We start from the raw sequence: 19,467 nt of genomic DNA on the forward strand, positions 1-19,467 counted from the left end.
ATACTCCTGCATTAACAACAATATTTATTAACAAAATATCCATACTAATCGAGTTAAAATTAATATTCTCTTACAAAATATATATAGGGATTAATGTATTAAATAATTAATTTTTAAAAAGAAAATCAATGAAAACGACATGGCTTATATGGCCCAAAATAGAACTTGTAACGGCCCGGAATCAGTTAAAAAAGCAATGAGCCCAATCCAATGACGAAAGTAAAAGAAGAAAACGATCCAATGGCTAAGTAGCCGAATATAATTGATCCTCTCATTCGAACAACGCTTCTAATAAACGTACCAGATTCCCCCCTTCTCTTCCTGTTTTCGCGCCATAACGGCATTGGTGCGCAGTACGCACACCCTTACCGCCTATAAATTGAGAAACCCCAACTCCACCTCTTCAGACTCGGGTTCTTATTTCCCTCTAATCTCTTCACTCGCTCACTGTCTCACGTTCATTGGGGCTCTTTGATTTCCTCTCGGACTCGCATTGACCGGCATGACGGACGGTCATCTCTTCAACAACATCTCCCTTGGCGGTCGAGGCGGCACGGTCAGACCTCTTTCGATAGAACTTTTTTTAATCGATTACTTTGTAGTTTCATCTGTTGTTTTTAGTCTTTTCGATTTCGCTTTCTCATTTGAAATCAGCTCTAAACCCTAGTTTTCTTTATTACTACTTCTCTTCACATGACTTCTCTATGTTTAGGTTAAATGTGGGAGGAAACTCAATTGGTTCTTGCAGTTTTTATTAGTTTATTGCCTGGGGTTTCTTCCTTTTTTTTCCTCGAGGAACCTGATTCTTTATTTTATTTTATTCCTAACATTTTATACTTTATTTCTGTTTTTTTTTTCGATATGTTTCATAGATGCTTATGTTTGATGGAATGAAATGGACTGTGGCTTTTTTTTTGTGTGTGTGTGATTGATTCGTTTAAAACCCGGATTCATTTAGGGTTTGAAGAATGCATCGTTTATGGTGAAAACTTTATGATTTTAGGTTAAGGCTTTGTTAATGGATAAAACAAAATGTGGGTTCTTTGTTCTGTTATTTTTCTCTGATTACGAATCTAGAACCTTACTAAATTTTGTAGAACCTATATTCGGTCTTTTTCTTTACTATTTAATCTGTTTTATGCTGATTATGACCTATTGTCAATGGTAATTCAACTCATTAAAGTTGGAGGGAAACCTTAACACCTGTTATAGGGAGACTATAGAGAGAACCCAGATTTCTTTAGGATTTTTTATAATAGTTATGCTTAGGGTTTATATTTCCATACATCCCTTTAATAAAACCTGGTCTTATTACATAATAGGAAGCCTATTCTAGAAAGGAAATAATAAAATCACATCCTAAGCTTTAATTGGAGAATCGGAATTCATGGTTTTTAAGTTTTTCCTGACATAGATTTGGCCCATAACAGCTATAGTGGAACATATGCTGCCTTCTTTTCCATGTTAAGCTTAAACATGTTGGTATTACAGTTTTTAAAATCTATATTTTATATAGTTTGCCTGGAAACAGCTGAGGAAAGTATAAACTTCTGAAGTCTTGTGGTTCTGGTCATGTTGGTATTCATTCAAGTTTTGTTTTTCCCTTTTCACTAAACCTGGAAAAAAAACAAAAAAAAAAATTGGAATCTTACATGCTCTCCACTTCATGTTCATGCAGAATCCTGGACAGCTTAAAATTTATTCAGGAGGTATTCTATGGAAGAAACAAGGAGGCGGTAAAGCAGTAGAAGTTGACAAATCTGATATCTTAGGGGTTACATGGATGAAGGTCCCTAGGACAAATCAACTTGGTGTTAGAATCAAAGATGGATTGTACTACAAGTTCGCTGGATTCCGTGACCAGGTTAGTATTCAACTTTCTCTCAATAAGCAAATTATTTTCTCATTCTGCATGCTTAATGGTTGCCAGTAGCTCTCTTTTAACAATGGTAAATGGGAAATAATAGAAGGTTTGTATTTGTTTCCTTGGATGAGGATGCTATCAATACATGATTGTTTTTTTCTGCTGTTAATTTCTCTGTGCAGGATGTTGCCAGTTTGACCAATTTTTTTCAGAATAATTGTGGAATAACACCACAAGAAAAACAGCTTTCTGTCAGTGGTCATAACTGGGGAGAAGTCGATTTAAATGGTTGGTGAAATCTCATATTTTTCCTTCTGCTTTTAAACATATATTGGTTTCTGTTTGTAGCCATAGAAGCAGGTTACATAATGTTCTTTCAAATGTTGTGTTTTTTGCGTCCTACATCTGGTTAATCTTGCGCACTTGTTATTATATTCTTGTGGATGTTTGTCATTTAAAACATTTTTCTTAGTTTTTTAAACAATTTTCCATCAATTTAGGGTTTGCAGCCTTCTTTGCTTCAGGAGTCCATTCTTAGGATATAATCGATGATCTAGTGAGGTATTGAGCACTTGAAATCAAGTTTTGGCGATTTGTTCTTTTTCAAATTTATATAGTTTTCTGTCACTACTGTTTTTCCATTAGTGGATACTAGTTTTTTTTTTCTTCATTACCTTTTCTTGAGTTTGCTACTTTCAAGCCACCTTTTAATTGAGATCCCTAGGTTTTTGTCATTTATCTTGGTCGTTGGATGGTTGATATTTTTCCCTTTTGGGTAGGTTTCAGATTCTGGCGTTCACCTGGTTTTTGCTATTCCACAAACAACATATTCTTGTAGTTTTAAAAGCCTTTATTTGTATTTGCAGGGAATATGCTTACCTTTGTGACTGGTTCAAAGCAAGCTTTTGAAGTGTCATTAGCTGATGTATCACAAACTCAGCTTCAAGGGAAAAACGATGTCATCTTGGAGTTCCATGTGGATGATACAACTGGAGCTAATGAGGTGTGTTTCTCACTGCTCTTCTGATTTTATTAATGTTGAAAGAAGTTTAACTCCCTCCTAATGCTTGTAAAACACCTTATTTACATGTATAACCTTTACTGATAAAGAAAATGTTTTACCTACAACAAATTTGTCCAGGAACAAGGAACACATTTGATTTTTTTATTTTTTATTTTACTAAAGTAGTTTTATTTGATGACAGAAAGATTCACTTATGGAGATAAGTTTCCACATACCCAACGCCAACACCCAATTTGTTGGTGATGAAAATCGTCCTCCTGCTCAGGTAAGTCTGTTGTCACTTCTTTATTAGGAAAATGTGAATTTACAACTAATGATTACTTCGGTGATGCTATGTACCATTACCTTCTAGGTTTTCCGTGAAAAAATCATGTCAGTGGCTGATGTTGGTACTGGAGTTGAGGAAGCTGTTGTCACTTTTGAGGGCATTGCAATCCTCACACCAAGGTAGGTCTTTCCCAAGCACATTGACATTGGGATGAAAAATCACCTAATCAGAACCAATGTGTCATTTGTGTATATTTGATTTTTGGTTTGTTTCTTTTGGTTTATACAATTTTGTTTTCTTCCTTTAAATGTATGACTTAGTATGCTCTTCATACAGGGGTCGGTATAGTGTTGAACTTCATCTGTCATTCTTGCGACTCCAAGGACAGGCTAATGATTTCAAAATTCAATATAGCAGTGTTGTGCGTCTTTTTTTGCTTCCAAAGGTTCAATTCTTTCACTGATATAAGATAGTAATGTTCATTGGTATAAGTGAGGCAAAATATATTTACAACCTCTTTAACATACTTTTCTATACTCTGTTTGTTTGGCAGTTCAACCAGCCTCATACTTTTGTTGTTGTTACACTGGATCCACCTATCCGTAAAGGGCAAACTTTGTACCCACATATTGTCTTGCAGGTATTGCTAGTTGTTTAGATTTGTGTTCACTGGATATACCATGAAAAGTTTTGACTTATCTTCTCCTTCATCTTTTTGCAGTTTGAAACTGATTATGTTGTTGAAAGCACCTTGTCCATAAATGAGGATCTTTTGAATACCAAGTACAAAGACAGGCTGGAACCTTCTTACAAGGTAATATTTGTTTTTTTTTCATAATATAAGCCCTTTCAAAGTGCTGAGTGCCCTTGATTTACAAGCTTGGCTTTCAAATTTACGTATATTATTATGCTTGGTAAAACAGGGACTTATTCACGAAGTTTTTACCACAATAATGCGTGGTTTATCTGGTGCCAAAGTTACCAAACCAGGAAAATTCCGTAGCTGTCAAGATGGTTATGCTGTCAAGTCTTCATTGAAAGCTGAAGATGGAGTCCTGTATCCACTTGAAAAGAGCTTCTTTTTTCTACCCAAACCTCCTACACTTATTCTTCATGAAGAGGTATAAAGTCTAATTTGCCTCCTGATTGATCTGTTGTTCTAGATGCAAATGACAGGTACCCATTTTAACTGACATGTTTGGTTATCTTTCCCTTTCTGCTCAAAATGCCAGATTGACTATGTTGAATTTGAGAGGCATGCTGCTGGTGGCTCAAATATGCATTATTTTGATCTTCTTATAAGATTAAAAACTGAGCAAGAACATTTATTTCGGAATATTCAGAGAAATGAATATCACAATTTGTTTGACTTCATCAGGTTAGGTTAATGGGTTCTTCCATTGAGTTAGTAATTCTGGTCCTTTTGGCAATTCATTAACTGCTCTTTTACCATGCAGTTCTAAGGGTTTGAAGATTATGAACCTTGGAGATGTACGAACCGCAGATGGTGTGGCTGAGATTCTTCAAAATGATGACGATGATGCAGTTGATCCACATCTTGAACGCATTAAGAACGAAGCTGGCGTGGATGAAAGTGATGAGGAGGTATTTTTTTCTTTCCCCATCTTTATTTAGGTCTTTAATATGCACATGGTTCTCTATTTTTGAAATATGCATTGATTACAATTTTCACTTGGTCATCGAGTGACCCCTAAACACATTGGTTTTAGTAGTAGTTATAGGAAAGATATCATGTTCTGTCCTTGGGGATGCATGTAAGATTGAGTAGCAACCATTCTAGATATTGACGTCTGAGCTATTAGCTTCTGGCTATCCCTATTGATGAAGTTGTAAATGCAGGATGAGGACTTTGTTATTGACAAGGACGATGGAGGTTCTCCAACTGATGATTCTGGGGAGGAAGAATCTGATGCTAGTGAAAGTGGAGATGAGAAAGAGGTAAGTCATTTTGTTCCTTAACATAGTTTATTCTTGTAAATGCAAATTGTCGACAAAGTATAATTTGGTATTGCACATTGAATTGCCAATTACAGAAACCTGCAAAAAAGGATCAAAGGAAGGAAGCTGCTGTTGCTGCAGCTGCCTCTTCTTCTAAAGAAAGTAAGAAGAAAGGTAGAGATGGACAAGATGATGGAAAGAAGAAGAAACGGAAAAAGAAGGATCCTAATGCACCAAAGAGGGCAATGACTGGCTTCTTCTATTTTTCACAGGCGGAAAGGGAGGTGGGTCTTATATATACACACACATTTATAGTGAATAAATAGGGCAGCCAATGAACCGAAATGAGTTTCTTTTTTTCCTTCTATTTATTGTTTATTATTATTATTATTATTATTATTAAATTGAATGACTGAGATGATGTTTTACAGAATGTGAAGAAAAGTCATCCGGGTATACCATTTACAGAGGTGTCCAAAATACTTGGAGATAGGTGGAGAAAGTTGCCAAGTAAGTAATTGGTTTGGATTTAATTTGGTTTATAAGAAGGAAGGTAAGTAAGATAACATTGTGTGGGTGCAGAGGAGGAGAAGGAACCATATGAAGCAAAGGCTAGGGTTGATAAAAAGCGATACGATGATGAGAAGAATGAGATGAAAGGCAATAGTAACAATCCTCAACCTATGAACATTGATTCTGGAAATGAATCCGACTGATTGACTGACTTGACTTCAAACATGCTACTTACTACGACTGTCCCATCTCACTCGAAAATTTAGTGTTGCTTGCAAATTATATTTGAAAAATAAGTAAATTTAGTTTCATGAAAAGATTAACAGTGTAATTATGGTGGATCTGCATTTTAATATTTGAATTTGATTCTTAAAATTTACCAAAACAATTTTATATCTTTTGACGAAACGAAATAAGTTCCATTTGGCATCTGAACTATGACATAGAAGTGTACAAAATATAACAGAGAAAGAAATGGCTTTCCAACAGTACGTCAGTACCTCACGATGCCGTATTTCAAGCTTGGTAATTGGAGATTTGAATTTAGAAGTACTAAAGATGGCCCTGCAACTCGTCTTAATGGAACGCCTACCTAGGTGCTAAAACAGTAAGCTAAAAAAAAACTAAAAGCTCTAAACCATCATGAAAGTCGTTACCATGACCCCAAGTCTGAGACGTAAGTGGGAGGGCAAAGGCAAAGCTGCCATTAATGTGTTTTGAGTCATGGTAGTGATGCACAAGGGTTGAGTGTGGTAATGGGTTTGGCTGGGATGTGAGAAAGAGTATAGTATCGTATAGAGGTGTGATCCACGATTTAATCAGCACTGAGCATAGAAACTAAGTTTGTTTTAGGGTTGGGACCTTATCAAATTTTTTAAATCGGGTTTATTCCCATGTTAACTATCATTTTTTGTGTGTGATCTACTGTATATTGATCTCGTATTGATATTTTTTCATTCATAAATTGTTAATTGTTGTTTAAAGAGAGTTAATGAAAAGATAGAGAAAAAAGTAAACACAATATTTAACATGATGTCGAATGCATGATATAAATCAAAGAATAATTTCTTTTTAATTTTCTTTTATTATGTTTAATAAAAAACTTAAATCTAAATAAGCCAATTCTTTTAAAGCAAAATAAATAAAAATAAATTATGAAATTAAAATGTATATTGATTTATGAATTGATTGCTACATAGTTATGGCGATTTGAAATCTATATCTTATTATTTAAGTTTGATAATGTTTTCTTTACAAAATGGTAGGCTCAAGTAGTTTATGGCTTGATAGATTATTTACAAAATGATATAAGCACTTGACGCACTTAAATTAATATTCTTTTACATTGACAACAATATTCGTACTAATCAAATTACTCTAATTTTTATTTTTTTAATTCTAGGGTAGATACTGTTGTTGAAGGTAATATATTTTGTTATGGAACCTATCTTCTGTTACTATCTGAGTTGTTGCTCACATAAATTTATTTTGATTCCAGGACTAACTAAATACCATCTATACCCAAATTTAATGCCAAGATTTCGGACAAGGAAGACGGTTGCTATTTTTCTATCTAAATTTTAAATGAAAGAACCGCATGCATAGATTATTCTTGACAATGATGAAAAGCTTAAAAATTTTATTTTTTTTGAAAAATATTACTAGCAAAAGTCTAAAATGAAATGCAAGAAATAAAAATTGCAGTAAGTCTTAAAAAACTGTACACCCGCAACCAAACCCGGCGGGTAGTCAGTCTGTCATCTTCTATATTTACAAATAAGAGATTTTCTATTCTCCATCATCTTCATATTAAAAATTAAAAAAAGAAATGTATAGACTCCACTGTTAGAAATCTAACACTTGTTCCCCTTTTCGCAGTCAAGAGCCCCAGCAAAACGGGTGAGTCTTCTCACAAATGTTGCTGGCTTGGCTTTGATCATCTGCATCTTGGTGAAGTCAAACTGGGGAGATTTATCCGGCCCCGATTTTGTAAAACGGGCTCCGTTCAACAACAAATCTCCTTCCGATCTCCATACCCACTTGCTCCATTCCGACTGGGGTGCATAGTTCCTGTTCGTTATCTGCACGTACATTATATGGAATTGGATTATTGCTTAACTATACTAAACTGGGATTCATATTATCATGTTGCGGGTTCAGTATATACACCTCTTTGGCTTTGGGATCGTCTGGAGCAATGAACCTATTACCTTGGCTGATAATGGTGGGATGCATGCTACCCCCAATTGCATACATTTTCCAATGTGTGTAATCATTGTTAACAACATGAAAGAATCCCCACCTGCATCTCGGCATTCTTTGTATCAGTTCTTTCCCAAAATGGTTGAATGCAACTGTGACTTGCATTAGTTTATCTCTTTCGTAGGTGTCACTTGCACCCAGTAGTATCACCTGAACATCAATCCATTATCATTTGTTGTTGAGAAATATTGCAAGGTAAAAGAAGAAGAAAATATATGTATTTACATCGTTATGGTGGGTGAAATGGCAGTTTGAGATTGTGATGGCAGTGGAACCTTGGATAGCATCAATGAGTCCATCTTGACACTCCGACATGGAAAGGTGATCGAGCCAAATGTTTGTGGATCCGAAGATGTTAATGCCATCCCCATCACCCGTTGTCCTCAATCCTATATGATCCACTGAGTCCCTGATTAGGCCAGCCTTGCTTGGACCAATGTGATGAATATGAATGCTATGGATGATGACATCGTCCACGAATTGAAGTGTGATGCCAGCTCCATGCGCGATATGAACGTTGGCTCCACGACCGTCGATCGTCTTCTTGCTTTGGACAATGAGCTCACGTGATAATTTGATGTGCATGTCATGAGCGAAAATGATCCACAATGGCCTTTTCTGGATGACGGCAAAACGTAAAGTTCCGGGTTTAGGATTGACCGGGTCATCATCGGAATTATCAGTAACCTCATAGTATTTCCCTTTCTCTCCTCCTTCGGTTCGGTGGCCAAAACCAATCACGCATTGCGTCAGCCTCTTACGGTTCTCGGCCCAGTCAGGTCTGCATCGCCAACACCTGTCGATGGGGTTTGTGGCCATGCATGGACCCGTGTACTTTTTGTGTTTGCCCCTCAAGTTCCTCCTATCTTCACTACCCTCCAAATCCTTGGTTTTGTTACTTTTATTTGCAACAAGAGCCCTGAACCAAGTTGCCCATCACATACGATTTAATTATAACATATATGACCCACATATCAAGATTAAAGAAGTTTATATAAATAAGAATTACTTGTGAACATTCTCATTGAATTTACTGGTGACATTTTCTGGGCTTGGTTCGTAAGCTGCCAGAGTGTTCTTCCATGCCTGATCGGCACGTCGCTTCCATACGTCGTCAAAATCAGCAATATTACCACCACCACCCCATAGTGTCGGAATTAGTGTGGCAAATGAAAACAGGAAAACCAGTTGGGCCTTTGTTATTTTCATTTTTGTTTCTCTCTAATCTTTGCTTTGTTTTGTGTTGTGTTAGAAATTTAAACAGGGCCTAGTAACTAAAGTTTTGAATCCCAGTTTACACCAGTAAAAAAGGGTGAAAACCTGAATATCTAAAGCTCTGAGCTGCTAAGTGCCAACTTTTGAAGGTTGGCCAAGCCCTTTTGGTTATTTAGAAATGTATGTGGAAATTCAACACCTTCCATTCCTGGGTGTAATTAAAGCTTCTATGCTAACTATATATTTCTAAAATTAGCGCGTAGAGAATGGGCAACCCTGCATCTTCCTCCTTCCAATATATTCCAAACCACACATCCTCCACAAAACGCTCAAAATTGGTACGCATCCACCTTTTCAATTTCTTTTTCAATAAGGATAGGAGATATGGGTTCTCTATCTACAACACTTTACAGGAGATAATGCCATGCATTTAAGCACCAACTTAACATTACTTGATTCTGTGGAACATTGAATCCCACCATAAACTGTTATTAGATGTGGTTATACTTTCAATTTCATCTTACTTTAATATTTATATTAAAAATTAAACTCACCATATTATTAATCAGATTACCATACTCTAAAATGAAGTAAATTTGTTAAAAACTTTTTTTGGGGGATTTTATATAATGTTTTTATCTCTTGCTTAGGGTTTTTTGGATCCATAAAAGAATGTATGTTTTATTTCTTTACGAGAACCTAAATGCTGATTTTAGTTGTTTTGGTTGGCAAAATCTCGATGGTGCACTCGTGTGAAATTATGTTAATTGCTGTAGAGCCTACGTGTTAAGACATTTATCTATGTACACTCAAACAGGATTGTACGAGTATTAGTAGAACCAATAAAGCCTATAGTCTGATAATGGACAATAAGAGTTGCAACAACAGCAGCCAATGAGTTTTGTTATGTAAAAAGGACTCGCCTCCACCCAATTTTTTCATACAATCAATTCTAAGAAGTGACCGAGTTTGAATCATGGCATCTGCAGTCCTCCTGATTCCGGCCTCTTGTATACATACAACAACCACAATAACCAAGAACAAAAATAAAAAGGGATCATTTTGTACAACAATAACGGAGGGTAAATGTGAGGGGTACTCCTTTCCTCTTTCACCGGCCAACCAACTGTGCCTGTCATCCTTGCCCTCATCGGCATGCCAACAAGAATACAGTTCATTACTCCGGTGGAACACAAATATCCCCGAATGTGCCCGAGAAAGGTACAAGATAGTAATGAAGGAATGAGAAAATAAAGAGACTGGCTTCCTTCAGCTCAATGAACTCACCATTATGGCTTGATCAGTTCTACTGCTATAGTGCAACAGTGATATATAATAAAACAATCATTGTCGAAGAGGCACTCTCTATTTGGAGTTGATTATGCAGTCTAAAGATGCGGATTTGGACACGACCAAATTCTAAATATCAACATACAGAAGTTTGAACCTATGGTTCTTTTGCTTTAGGCTTTGGTGACGGAGGATGTTGGTGAAATGGAGAAGCCTGAGGACCATTCAAACTGGATAAACTCCTCATAGGTTGTCCGTTCCTCGTTACGAATCCTGCCTGCACTCTTATGCCATTTTTGGCAGTTATGTTGGAGGACCTAGACCGATCGGATTGCATAGATTGGAAGTAATAGGAGGAGCTGGCCATATCATTAAGGTTTGGAAGGGGCTTTAGAGTTTCAACAACTTCACTCATCTGAGGTCTGGCTTTGGGATCTCGGCTAAGACATTGGGCAGCCAGCTGGGCTGCTCTCAATGCACCTTTGATAGAAAAATGCCCTTCAAGACGAGGATCTAAAATCCGGAAGAACCTTCTCTTGTCTCCTAGATGCGGTCTCGCCCATTCCACAAGATTGTGTTCCCCATTTGGTCGGTTTTTGTCCATGGACCGCCGGCCAGTCAACATCTCAAGTAAAACTACTCCAAAGCTATACACGTCACTCTTTGATGTCAAATGTCCTAATTAATAACTGTATTAGATTTATGTAACCAAAGGTCTATAAGACAAAAGAAGCTTTGCAACTCTAAGGCTTTGCTTGGTAGAGTGGAAAAAAAAATGGAAGGATGGAAAATTGAAGGGGTAGAAAACTAAAAGGATGGATAAGATAATTTTTCTTTCCACAGGTGTGCTTGGTAGGAAAGATGGAAAAATAGAAAAAAATGTATAAAATTTTCTTTCTGTCAATTGCTTGGTAGAGTTGAAAAATGGAAGGAAAGAAAACAAAACATTTGAAAAATGTTGAACTAACATACACATCTCTCTCATTTTTTCGTCTTTACAACTTGGAAGAATTAGTTTTTATGCATTAGGATGGGCAACAGTCATCCTTACTATTTTCTTTCCTCTCATTTTTCTTCTCAACCAAGCACACCCTAAATGTTATAAAATGAAAACCAAATAATACATAACAATCTTAGCAGAAAAAACAAATTCTTGAAAAATTGATATGCAGTTTGATTAATACAAACACATACCAAAGAAAGCTGGAGACAACGGAAACCAATTTCGGAAAGAAAGCAGGAATTTTACCACATACCAGTCATTACATATTCTGGTGCAGCGTAGCCATATGTTCCCATAACTCGAGTAGACACATGAGTTTTATCTCCTTCTGGACCATCTTTCGCCAATCCAAAATCAGAGAGTTTGGCATTGTAATCCTGATATTGGTAACCATTTTATAAGAAGAAAAATAAAATTAGGTAGGGAACATAGTATTTTTCTGTCTCAGCTACATACCGCATCTAACAAGATATTAGACGTTTTAAAATCACGATATATCACAGGTCTTTCTGCTTCTTCATGAAGAAAGGCTAGACCCTTCGCAGCACCAAGTGCAATTTTCATTCTAATAGACCAAGGAAGTGGCAGGGACCCTTCTGTGCAAAAAGTGGTTATTACCAGAGAAAATTAAACATCGGTCAACCATGTACTTGCAAATGCATAAGGCACAAAACAATCCTAATAAACCATAGTATCCGATATTTCATCCCTACTATAATCCGCGCTAAAGGTATTGTGAAACAAAAGGCGAATACATACTTCTGAAGAGGTGGTTCTCCAAACTTCCTCGTGGCATAAACTCATATACCAGTAATCTGTGATCATCTTCAATACAGTAACCAACCAATTTAACCAAATTAGGATGGAGGAGGTTACCGAGATAATCCACTTCAGCCTGACATACGAGGCAAAACATAATTTAATACAAAAGATTACAAAAAGGAACACTATTCAGAGAAAGACAACAACATAGATTCAGATGTCAAACCAGCCATTCTTTGTGACCCTGAAGTCCGTCAATGTTTAGGGTTTTGACAGCAACCGTAAGCCCAGTACCAGGTTTTACGGGAGCAGTTCCGTTCTCTTCAATCCAACCTTTGAAGACACAACCAAACCCACCCTCACCGAGAAGACTTTCGGGTCTGAAATTTCTAGTCGCTAATTTAAGGTCAATAAATGTGAACTTCCGAAGCTGTGAAGCAACTCTCAGTTCCTCACTGAATTTTGGTGTGGATGAAGCACTTCCACCATTGCTTGTGGTCGTAGAAGACACTAGAACAACTGGTTGATCTCCGCTGCTCTCTTTTGTAGGTTCACTTTCCGCTGAATTTGTACAAAGACCAAGGCAGTAAGCTTAACGTTATGAAACAATCATCAAAAATAGCAACTATCATATGCCATTTTATTTAGATATGCATTTCAAGTGTCCCTTAAAAGGATCTATCCTTTTCACTCGACTTTAACTTCTCTATGCTAGATATCCAATCTTTTGCTTTGATGCAGGGAGTCGCATTTGTTATCGACCAAGCCATTTTTCAGCTAAGGAAAATGCAGAGAACATTTTCCAAAAATCATTTTTTAATAAAACAAAATCTAAATGTTTCAAGAATTGTATCTAAGGCTTCTTATTATATGCCTTTGCAAAAATGATAAGAGGAAGAAAAGTAGTTTCTTTCAACTAGTTAACATCATTCAGCAGATCCTTACCATTTGGTAATGATGGATTAAAAAAACCATTCATCCATTACCATGCAAAAACATAATATATACACCCAAGCATAACATGTTAGAAAACCATTCAATGTCTAAGAATCTCCATTTTCTTTTACTTTCTAAACATTTTTAAACCCTCATAAGCATTAAAACATATATCACTAAATTTATTTATTTTAATTAAGATGATAAAAGAAATACAAAATCCTTTTTGTAATTTATTCTCACCCAAAGTACTTGGCTATAGTCTTAAAATTCTCTATGCTAAAATTTCTCCTAAATATTCTCAACAAATGATCACATCCTTTACCTCAATCCATAGGGGCAATATATATATATATATATAAAGAAATTTGAAGATTAACAAGTATAAAATAAAGGAGAAGGGAAGAGAACGTTACCATAATGAGTGCCTGTTCTTCCACTCACAGAGTTATCAACTCTTGATCTTGAAGACATGCAACTTCCGATAAACCTTAATTTAACCCAACATCCTGTTTCTTCTTCCCCTCCATCTTTCTTCTTCCTTGATGAATTTTCCTCCACTACTTCCCTAGATTGATGACCAAAACCCATCCTTTCTATAACTGATCTATATTTCCTCAAAAAAGAAACATGCTTTCAACAACCCCAACATTTTTAATCACACAACATAAAAGGAAAACACAGAACACATCCCAAAACACCTCAAAGCAAGTGATTTCAGGTAATCAAATTCATAAAAAAAAACCCCCCAAAAAAAATAGATCTTATGGTGGTGGTAATCAATCACCAAGACCCAAATTATGAAATTTAGTCAAAAGGAAGGCTTTGAGAAAGAGAAAGACAAAGGAGGGGACTCTCTGCTTGAGAAAGAGGGAAAGTGTTCAACAAAGGGCAGTTTGGGCAGTTTGAAACAGATAAAAGGGGCAGCTTGGGCAGGAGAGAGAGAGAGAGAAATATACAAATGTGAAGAAAAGGAAATATAAATCATTTTCTTGCTGTTAACTAACAACAGTAACCTTAGCATATTCCCAATTCCAAACCAAATATATAACATAATCATGTGTTAGAAAAGGAACATGGAAGTGGATATACTTAAAAAGATTTTGTTTTGTTTAATGTTTTGTCTTGCTTGGCTTAAGATTATTTTACATATCTTGTAAAGATAAAGATACATCAAATTCCATTGAAACTGTACCACGTTTTCTTCTTGCTGGTTTTTATTTGGTTATAATTTAAGATAAATACGTATATATTTAAATAATATTCTATTTTAATAATTAATTTATTCATTATATTGATTATATTAAAATAATTGGATTTGAGGAGGTGGATTAAAGAATTAATGGTTCTGAAAATGAAATAATTTGGAGATAGAAATAAAAGATCTTCTAGAGAAAAATTTTGCCTCTTTCAATAGAATTTAGGTAAAAGTATAATTGAGATGTTCGTATTATGAATTAAAATATATTTTATTTCTTTATTTAAAAATAAAAAGTTAATTTTATATATTAAATTAAAAATAAATTGATTTTTTATTAAAAATTCATCCATTTACATGGTTAAAAACTAGTGTGACGAACAAAATAATCGAGATAGTGATATATGACATATTACGATACCTCATAGTGACATACAAAGACTATTTTTAACAAAAGAAGTTAATGTAATTTTAACAAAAAAATCAATTTTCTCTTTAATCTAATGTGTAGAAACTAATTTACATTTTTTAATAAATAAGACAATGTAATTTGAATATTAATACAAAGGTCTCCATATACTTTTGCTTAGAATCAATTACTACTCGTTATTTTTATTTTTAATTATTATTTTAACATATTAGCTCCTCTAGTTAGTTGGTTAATTAATAATAATTTTATTATTAAGTCTCGGCTTGCTTCCTCTTCTAAACACATTTGTATTTTTTATTTTATGTTGTTTCAAGTTTTTATTTTAATTAATAACTCTTTTATTTATAAAATCAAATAATTATTTCTAAATATCATTATTTTTAGTAAATATAATTTTTATATGTATAATATTTATTTCTCAATTCATATAATGAGTGTAGTAAATTTTAGTATTATATATTTTTGTATGTGTATTTGAAATAATTAATTAAAATATTTCACATATAAAAATAGTTGAAATATCATACCTAATGTAAATAGAAAACAATGAAATTTGAAATAATTATTTGATTTTATAATATTAAGAATCACCATACCCACAATATAAGTGGAGAAAATAAATATTTGACATATAAATATTATATATAAAAAAAAGTATCAAAAATTAGTTGACATTTTTAAAAATAAAATATATTTAACATAATAACAAATATCAATTTTATCATAAATATATATTTTATTATATAATTTACAATAATTATTTGATTTTATAAATAAAAGAGTTCATAGTTAAAAAGATGAATTAAAAAATTTGAAAAAATACATTTATTAATTAAATACATTAATTAAAAAAACTCGAATCAACATGAAATAAAAAATATAAATGTATTTAGAATAGGAATCAAACTTAAGACTCAAATATGTATCAAAAAGTTAAAAGTGCACATTGTAGGACACGTTTTCACTTCTTTCTTCAAAATCGATCTATTTTCCTAAATATCTAAAAATTGACCCAAAATCCAATTTTTTTAAAATAGTAATTTTATCAAATTCGCCATTAAGTTATTTAGAAATGAAAAATATATCAAATAATATATAATTTTATATTTATATTAAAGGGATCTTAAAATTATTTTTACCCATAAATACTCCATTATGTTCTTTTTAATTTAATATTGTAAAGCATGTATTATAATTTATTCATCAGTATAGTTTTAGTATATATGAATTTTATGGTATAAATAATGTATAAAAGTATATATAATCTTTGGATATTGAGATATAATTTTAAGGTTTTTATCATCAAACAAGCTCAGGTTGGTTTGAATTTATATTAATTAATTTTACTTATATTTGATGTTTAATTTAATTATGAAACATGCAAATGTTAATATCAATTTGTTTTTATTATTTTAAATAGTGAAATTAGTTATTTAGGAGAACTAAATTTAGCTTGATCCAAACTTTAAAAAAAAAATCAAGCCACGCTCAAATTAAATTAATCCATAAATATTTTTAAATTAAACTTCCACCTTATATAAATTATGCATGGATTCTTAAATTACATTTTATTTTAACCTTATCTAAATTTATTTTATTTTAATTCTTTAACATATATTACTTAAAAGAAACTTTTCCATGGAGGTAAAATTTGTGATAAAATGTTTCTTTCTTTTTTCCATAATATTAAAAGGAAAAACAAACATACAGTAGGGAGTTTAGTTGACACCAAGTAGTAATAACACTCCTTAAAAGGATAAATTTTAATTCATGCTTTTATGATTTATAACATTTTAAATTAATAATAATAAAATTACACTTTAACATCTAAAATAATTAAAATTTAATTTAATATTTTAAAATTCTAAAATATAAAATATTAAAATAATAAAATTACACTTTACTATAAAAATATATATACAATTTAATTTTTATCCGATTTTTTTTTAAAAAGAAACAAATACAGTGAAAGACAAAAACCACCGTCACTTTCTTTGGTGTGTTTGATGCCAAACTAAACAGTGCTTAAATTTCTTTCCCATCCTCACACGCTATTTAGTGGAATTACAAATCACAACTTAAAAAGGCTATAACCCTTTTTAATCTTCTCACTATTTTTTTCCATTTTCCCCGATTCCTAAACTCAATTTTTCCTACTTTAAAGCATACAACATTATTATATATTATTAATAAATGAGACATTGGCTATGGTAATAAAAATTGAGATAATCTCAACACAAACCAATCCAATTCGATTATGAATAAATCTAATTTTAAGAAAATAAGTAGGATTGGAATGGTTGAATTTTGAAAAAGGAGGATTATCTAATAGGTGTGCCACCCATTAGTGAAGGTGCGGTTGGTATGCCAACATCTACAACCAGTTTCACACTTTTCATCAAAATTTTGGGTATATTAATATATATTAAGAGTTAAATTATATTTTATATATATGTTAAATTAAAATGTAAATTAATATTTTTATTAAAAAATTATATAATTTTACTGTTTAAAACTGACATAATTAATGAAATAAACTAAACAATAAGACATGACATGCCATACGTACTTTATATTGACGTACAATGATCAACTTTTAACGGTAAAAATAGATGAAAATTTTAACTGAATGACCATTTTGCTCTTTAATCAAATATATAATGACTAATTTATTTTTTTAATAAAATAATAAAATACAATCTAAACCCTAATATAAGAACCTTCATGATACTTTACCAAACTTTTACTAATTTTTTTATTCGATTATATTTATTTGAGCGAACTGTAATATTTTATGCTTTATTTCTATAATTTGTGCAGAGTCAAATACATTTCTTTAAGCATATCTTCTTCTTCTTTTTCTTTTATGAATGAAAATTTATTTATTCATGAAACGATTCTTAGTGTAGTTTCATTAATTTATCATTTATCAGATTTGACTTGATACCGGTTCATGAAACTATAATTTAATGATAGTTTTATTAAGAAAATTGTAATGTTTGCTACTACAAGTTTTAATAAATAAAATATATTATAAATATCATGTGATAGCTTGATGGGTAAAAGTATTTATCGTTGATTTTTAAATTTTACTTTATTTATTATAATTTACTAAAAAATATATTCTCATATATTAAATAGCCAATAACAATGAATTTAATTTATATATAATTTTGTTATTTAGATATTTTAAAATAAATTATTCTAAATATTATATTTGTCGTTTTAAGACTGTCTTCCATTACCATAATCACATGCATGAAAATCTGAGTGACTTTGCCATTATTATTGGATAATAATACTAATAATAAAATAAAAGAGGCCTACAAATTAGACTTGTCTATGGCCTATGGTTTGGCTAATGGTCTAATTTATATGAGTCCAGTTTTAGATTAAAAACTTTAATTTGGCAATAAAATATAATATTTTAAAGTTTATTAATAAAAATTTGATAAATTAAATCAAATCCAGTTCAAACCTTAACTCAGCCTAACCATATATGATATATGATATATGCTACAAATTAACAGTAAGTTATGCAAAAGCTTTAATTATAGATACATATATATTTAATCACATAATTGGTTTGTCTATTAGTAAACTTTTTCAAACCATATCTGCCCTTTTCTGTCAGCTGCCAAATAGTGAAAAACAAATCATGCTAAACATGAGCAAACGTAATTTAATTATAATTAGTATCAGATACTAAGATAAACTATTTAGGTGGTCATCTAACTTATTAATAAGTTTTATTTTGATCATTAAATTTTAAAAATTTTAATTTCATCACTATTATTTTTAACATTTAAAATTTTAGTTACCTGCATACTTAATAAAAAGTGACACGAACCTTTAATTATCGGCCTAATATATTTAACTCTTTAATGTTTATTCATTTTATCAACTTGATGTTAAATATAAATTCAACAACTTTAGCCCTCGATGTTATAATATTTGTCATTTAGTCATAATCTAAAAATTCAATAAATTAACCCTAAACATTTATAAAATTTATTAATTTAATTCTAATTCTAAAAAAATTGCATATTAGAATTGAATTTATTATTAGGGAATAAAAAAAGTTTTTAGCTGCTTAGATTTACTCATTAACTGACTATTTTTATTAACTCCCTGGTTCCCATCTATATATGGAAAAAATCTCTTATTCTAATTTTTTTGGGGATTGATTACATCACCGGATGCTTGAACGTTGCTACCCTTGCAATACTGATTTTCTTCAAGTTGGCTGCTCATTGCACTAATCATAGTCGTTGCTGCTGCTCCGTTCACCGACCGCAGCAGTTGTTTGAAATCATTTTGTTGCTATTTGTGTTACGTGGCTGTCTTATATGCAACCTGCTGATAGTATTAAGCTTTCGTCATTTAACTTCTGCTGCTGCTAACTTATGGTCACCGCTAGAATTATTGATGGGTTGGGATATTTAGCTCACCTTGGAAGTTCGTCTGAAATATAAAAGAATTTGAATAAAAATATAAGTTTAAAAATTAATTTAAATAAAAAAATAAGATCCGTTTAAAAAATAGGTTGTATGTCGGGTAATGTATTTTTGGTTTGAGCATGGCTGGTCTGGCCCGAATTCACTAAAGGACAAAAAAATTATTTTTTAATATTATTTTCTTATTGTTTTCTCTCTATTTTACTACAATTTCACTATTTTATTATTATTGTTTGGATATTGTATAAAACTTATTTTATTGTTAATTTTGTTATTATTTTAAAGA

General features: G+C 32.3%; 3 protein-coding genes across 4 annotated transcripts; 1 reads left to right on the plus strand and 2 right to left on the minus strand.

Moving 5' to 3' along the window:
• The first annotated feature begins 256 nt into the window (after nt 1-256).
• LOC108470820 (FACT complex subunit SSRP1-like) lies at nt 257-6,016 on the plus strand. The gene is made up of 16 exons (XM_017772301.2): nt 257-556; nt 1,679-1,864; nt 2,047-2,152; nt 2,731-2,867; nt 3,070-3,153; nt 3,241-3,335; nt 3,493-3,601; nt 3,710-3,796; nt 3,878-3,970; nt 4,080-4,277; nt 4,389-4,534; nt 4,614-4,761; nt 5,017-5,115; nt 5,211-5,399; nt 5,547-5,625; nt 5,698-6,016. The coding sequence occupies exons 1-16, from the start codon at nt 503-505 to the stop codon at nt 5,829-5,831; spliced, it is 1,944 nt and encodes a 647-aa protein (XP_017627790.1). The 5' UTR covers nt 257-502; the 3' UTR covers nt 5,832-6,016.
• A 1,218-nt stretch (nt 6,017-7,234) lies between these two features.
• On the minus strand, nt 7,235-9,678 carry LOC108471652 (pectate lyase-like). The gene is made up of 4 exons (XM_053021117.1): nt 8,900-9,678; nt 8,116-8,809; nt 7,798-8,040; nt 7,235-7,709 (listed from the first exon to the last, which is right to left on the minus strand). Exons 1-4 carry the CDS (start codon nt 9,097-9,099, stop codon nt 7,482-7,484), a joined length of 1,365 nt encoding a protein of 454 aa, XP_052877077.1. The 5' UTR covers nt 9,100-9,678; the 3' UTR covers nt 7,235-7,481.
• A 326-nt stretch (nt 9,679-10,004) lies between these two features.
• Nucleotides 10,005-14,155, minus strand: LOC108473659 (serine/threonine-protein kinase PBL34-like). Of its 2 annotated transcripts, none has more exons than XM_017775350.2 (6): nt 13,513-14,155; nt 12,387-12,721; nt 12,158-12,293; nt 11,855-11,991; nt 11,652-11,775; nt 10,005-11,073 (listed from the first exon to the last, which is right to left on the minus strand). In XM_017775350.2, exons 1-6 carry the CDS (start codon nt 13,685-13,687, stop codon nt 10,553-10,555), a joined length of 1,428 nt encoding a protein of 475 aa, XP_017630839.1. In that variant the 5' UTR covers nt 13,688-14,155; the 3' UTR covers nt 10,005-10,552. The 2 variants fall into 2 exon arrangements, with proteins under 2 accessions (XP_017630839.1, XP_017630838.1); XM_017775349.2 differs by having other exon boundaries at nt 11,855-11,994.
• Between the last annotated feature and the right edge of the window lie 5,312 nt (nt 14,156-19,467).

The sequence above is a fragment of the Gossypium arboreum genome, chromosome 11, assembly GCF_025698485.1.
Source record: "Gossypium arboreum isolate Shixiya-1 chromosome 11, ASM2569848v2, whole genome shotgun sequence".
NCBI classification, from domain to species: Eukaryota; Viridiplantae; Streptophyta; class Magnoliopsida; order Malvales; family Malvaceae; genus Gossypium; species Gossypium arboreum.

Excerpts from the sequence above, each read along its gene's own strand:
- LOC108473659 (XM_017775349.2), bottom strand. The coding sequence starts at position 13,687 with ATGGGTTTTGGTCATCAATCTAGGGAAGTAGTGGAGGAAAATTCATCA. Across the intron at positions 11,776-11,854 it reads CTAATATCTTGTTAGATGCG|GATTACAATGCCAAACTCTC; the intron begins GTATGTAGCTGA and ends TACCAATATCAG. Across the intron at positions 11,074-11,651 it reads ACCAGAATATGTAATGACTG|GACATTTGACATCAAAGAGT; the intron begins GTATGTGGTAAA and ends GTTATTAATTAG.
- LOC108470820 (XM_017772301.2), top strand. The coding sequence starts at position 503 with ATGACGGACGGTCATCTCTTCAACAACATCTCCCTTGGCGGTCGAGGC. Across the intron at positions 2,153-2,730 it reads GGGAGAAGTCGATTTAAATG|GGAATATGCTTACCTTTGTG; the intron begins GTTGGTGAAATC and ends TTGTATTTGCAG. Across the intron at positions 3,154-3,240 it reads AAAATCGTCCTCCTGCTCAG|GTTTTCCGTGAAAAAATCAT; the intron begins GTAAGTCTGTTG and ends ATTACCTTCTAG.
- LOC108471652 (XM_053021117.1), bottom strand. The coding sequence starts at position 9,099 with ATGAAAATAACAAAGGCCCAACTGGTTTTCCTGTTTTCATTTGCCACA. Across the intron at positions 8,810-8,899 it reads TTCAATGAGAATGTTCACAA|GGCTCTTGTTGCAAATAAAA; the intron begins GTAATTCTTATT and ends AACTTGGTTCAG. Across the intron at positions 7,710-7,797 it reads ACGATCCCAAAGCCAAAGAG|ATAACGAACAGGAACTATGC; the intron begins GTGTATATACTG and ends ATGTACGTGCAG.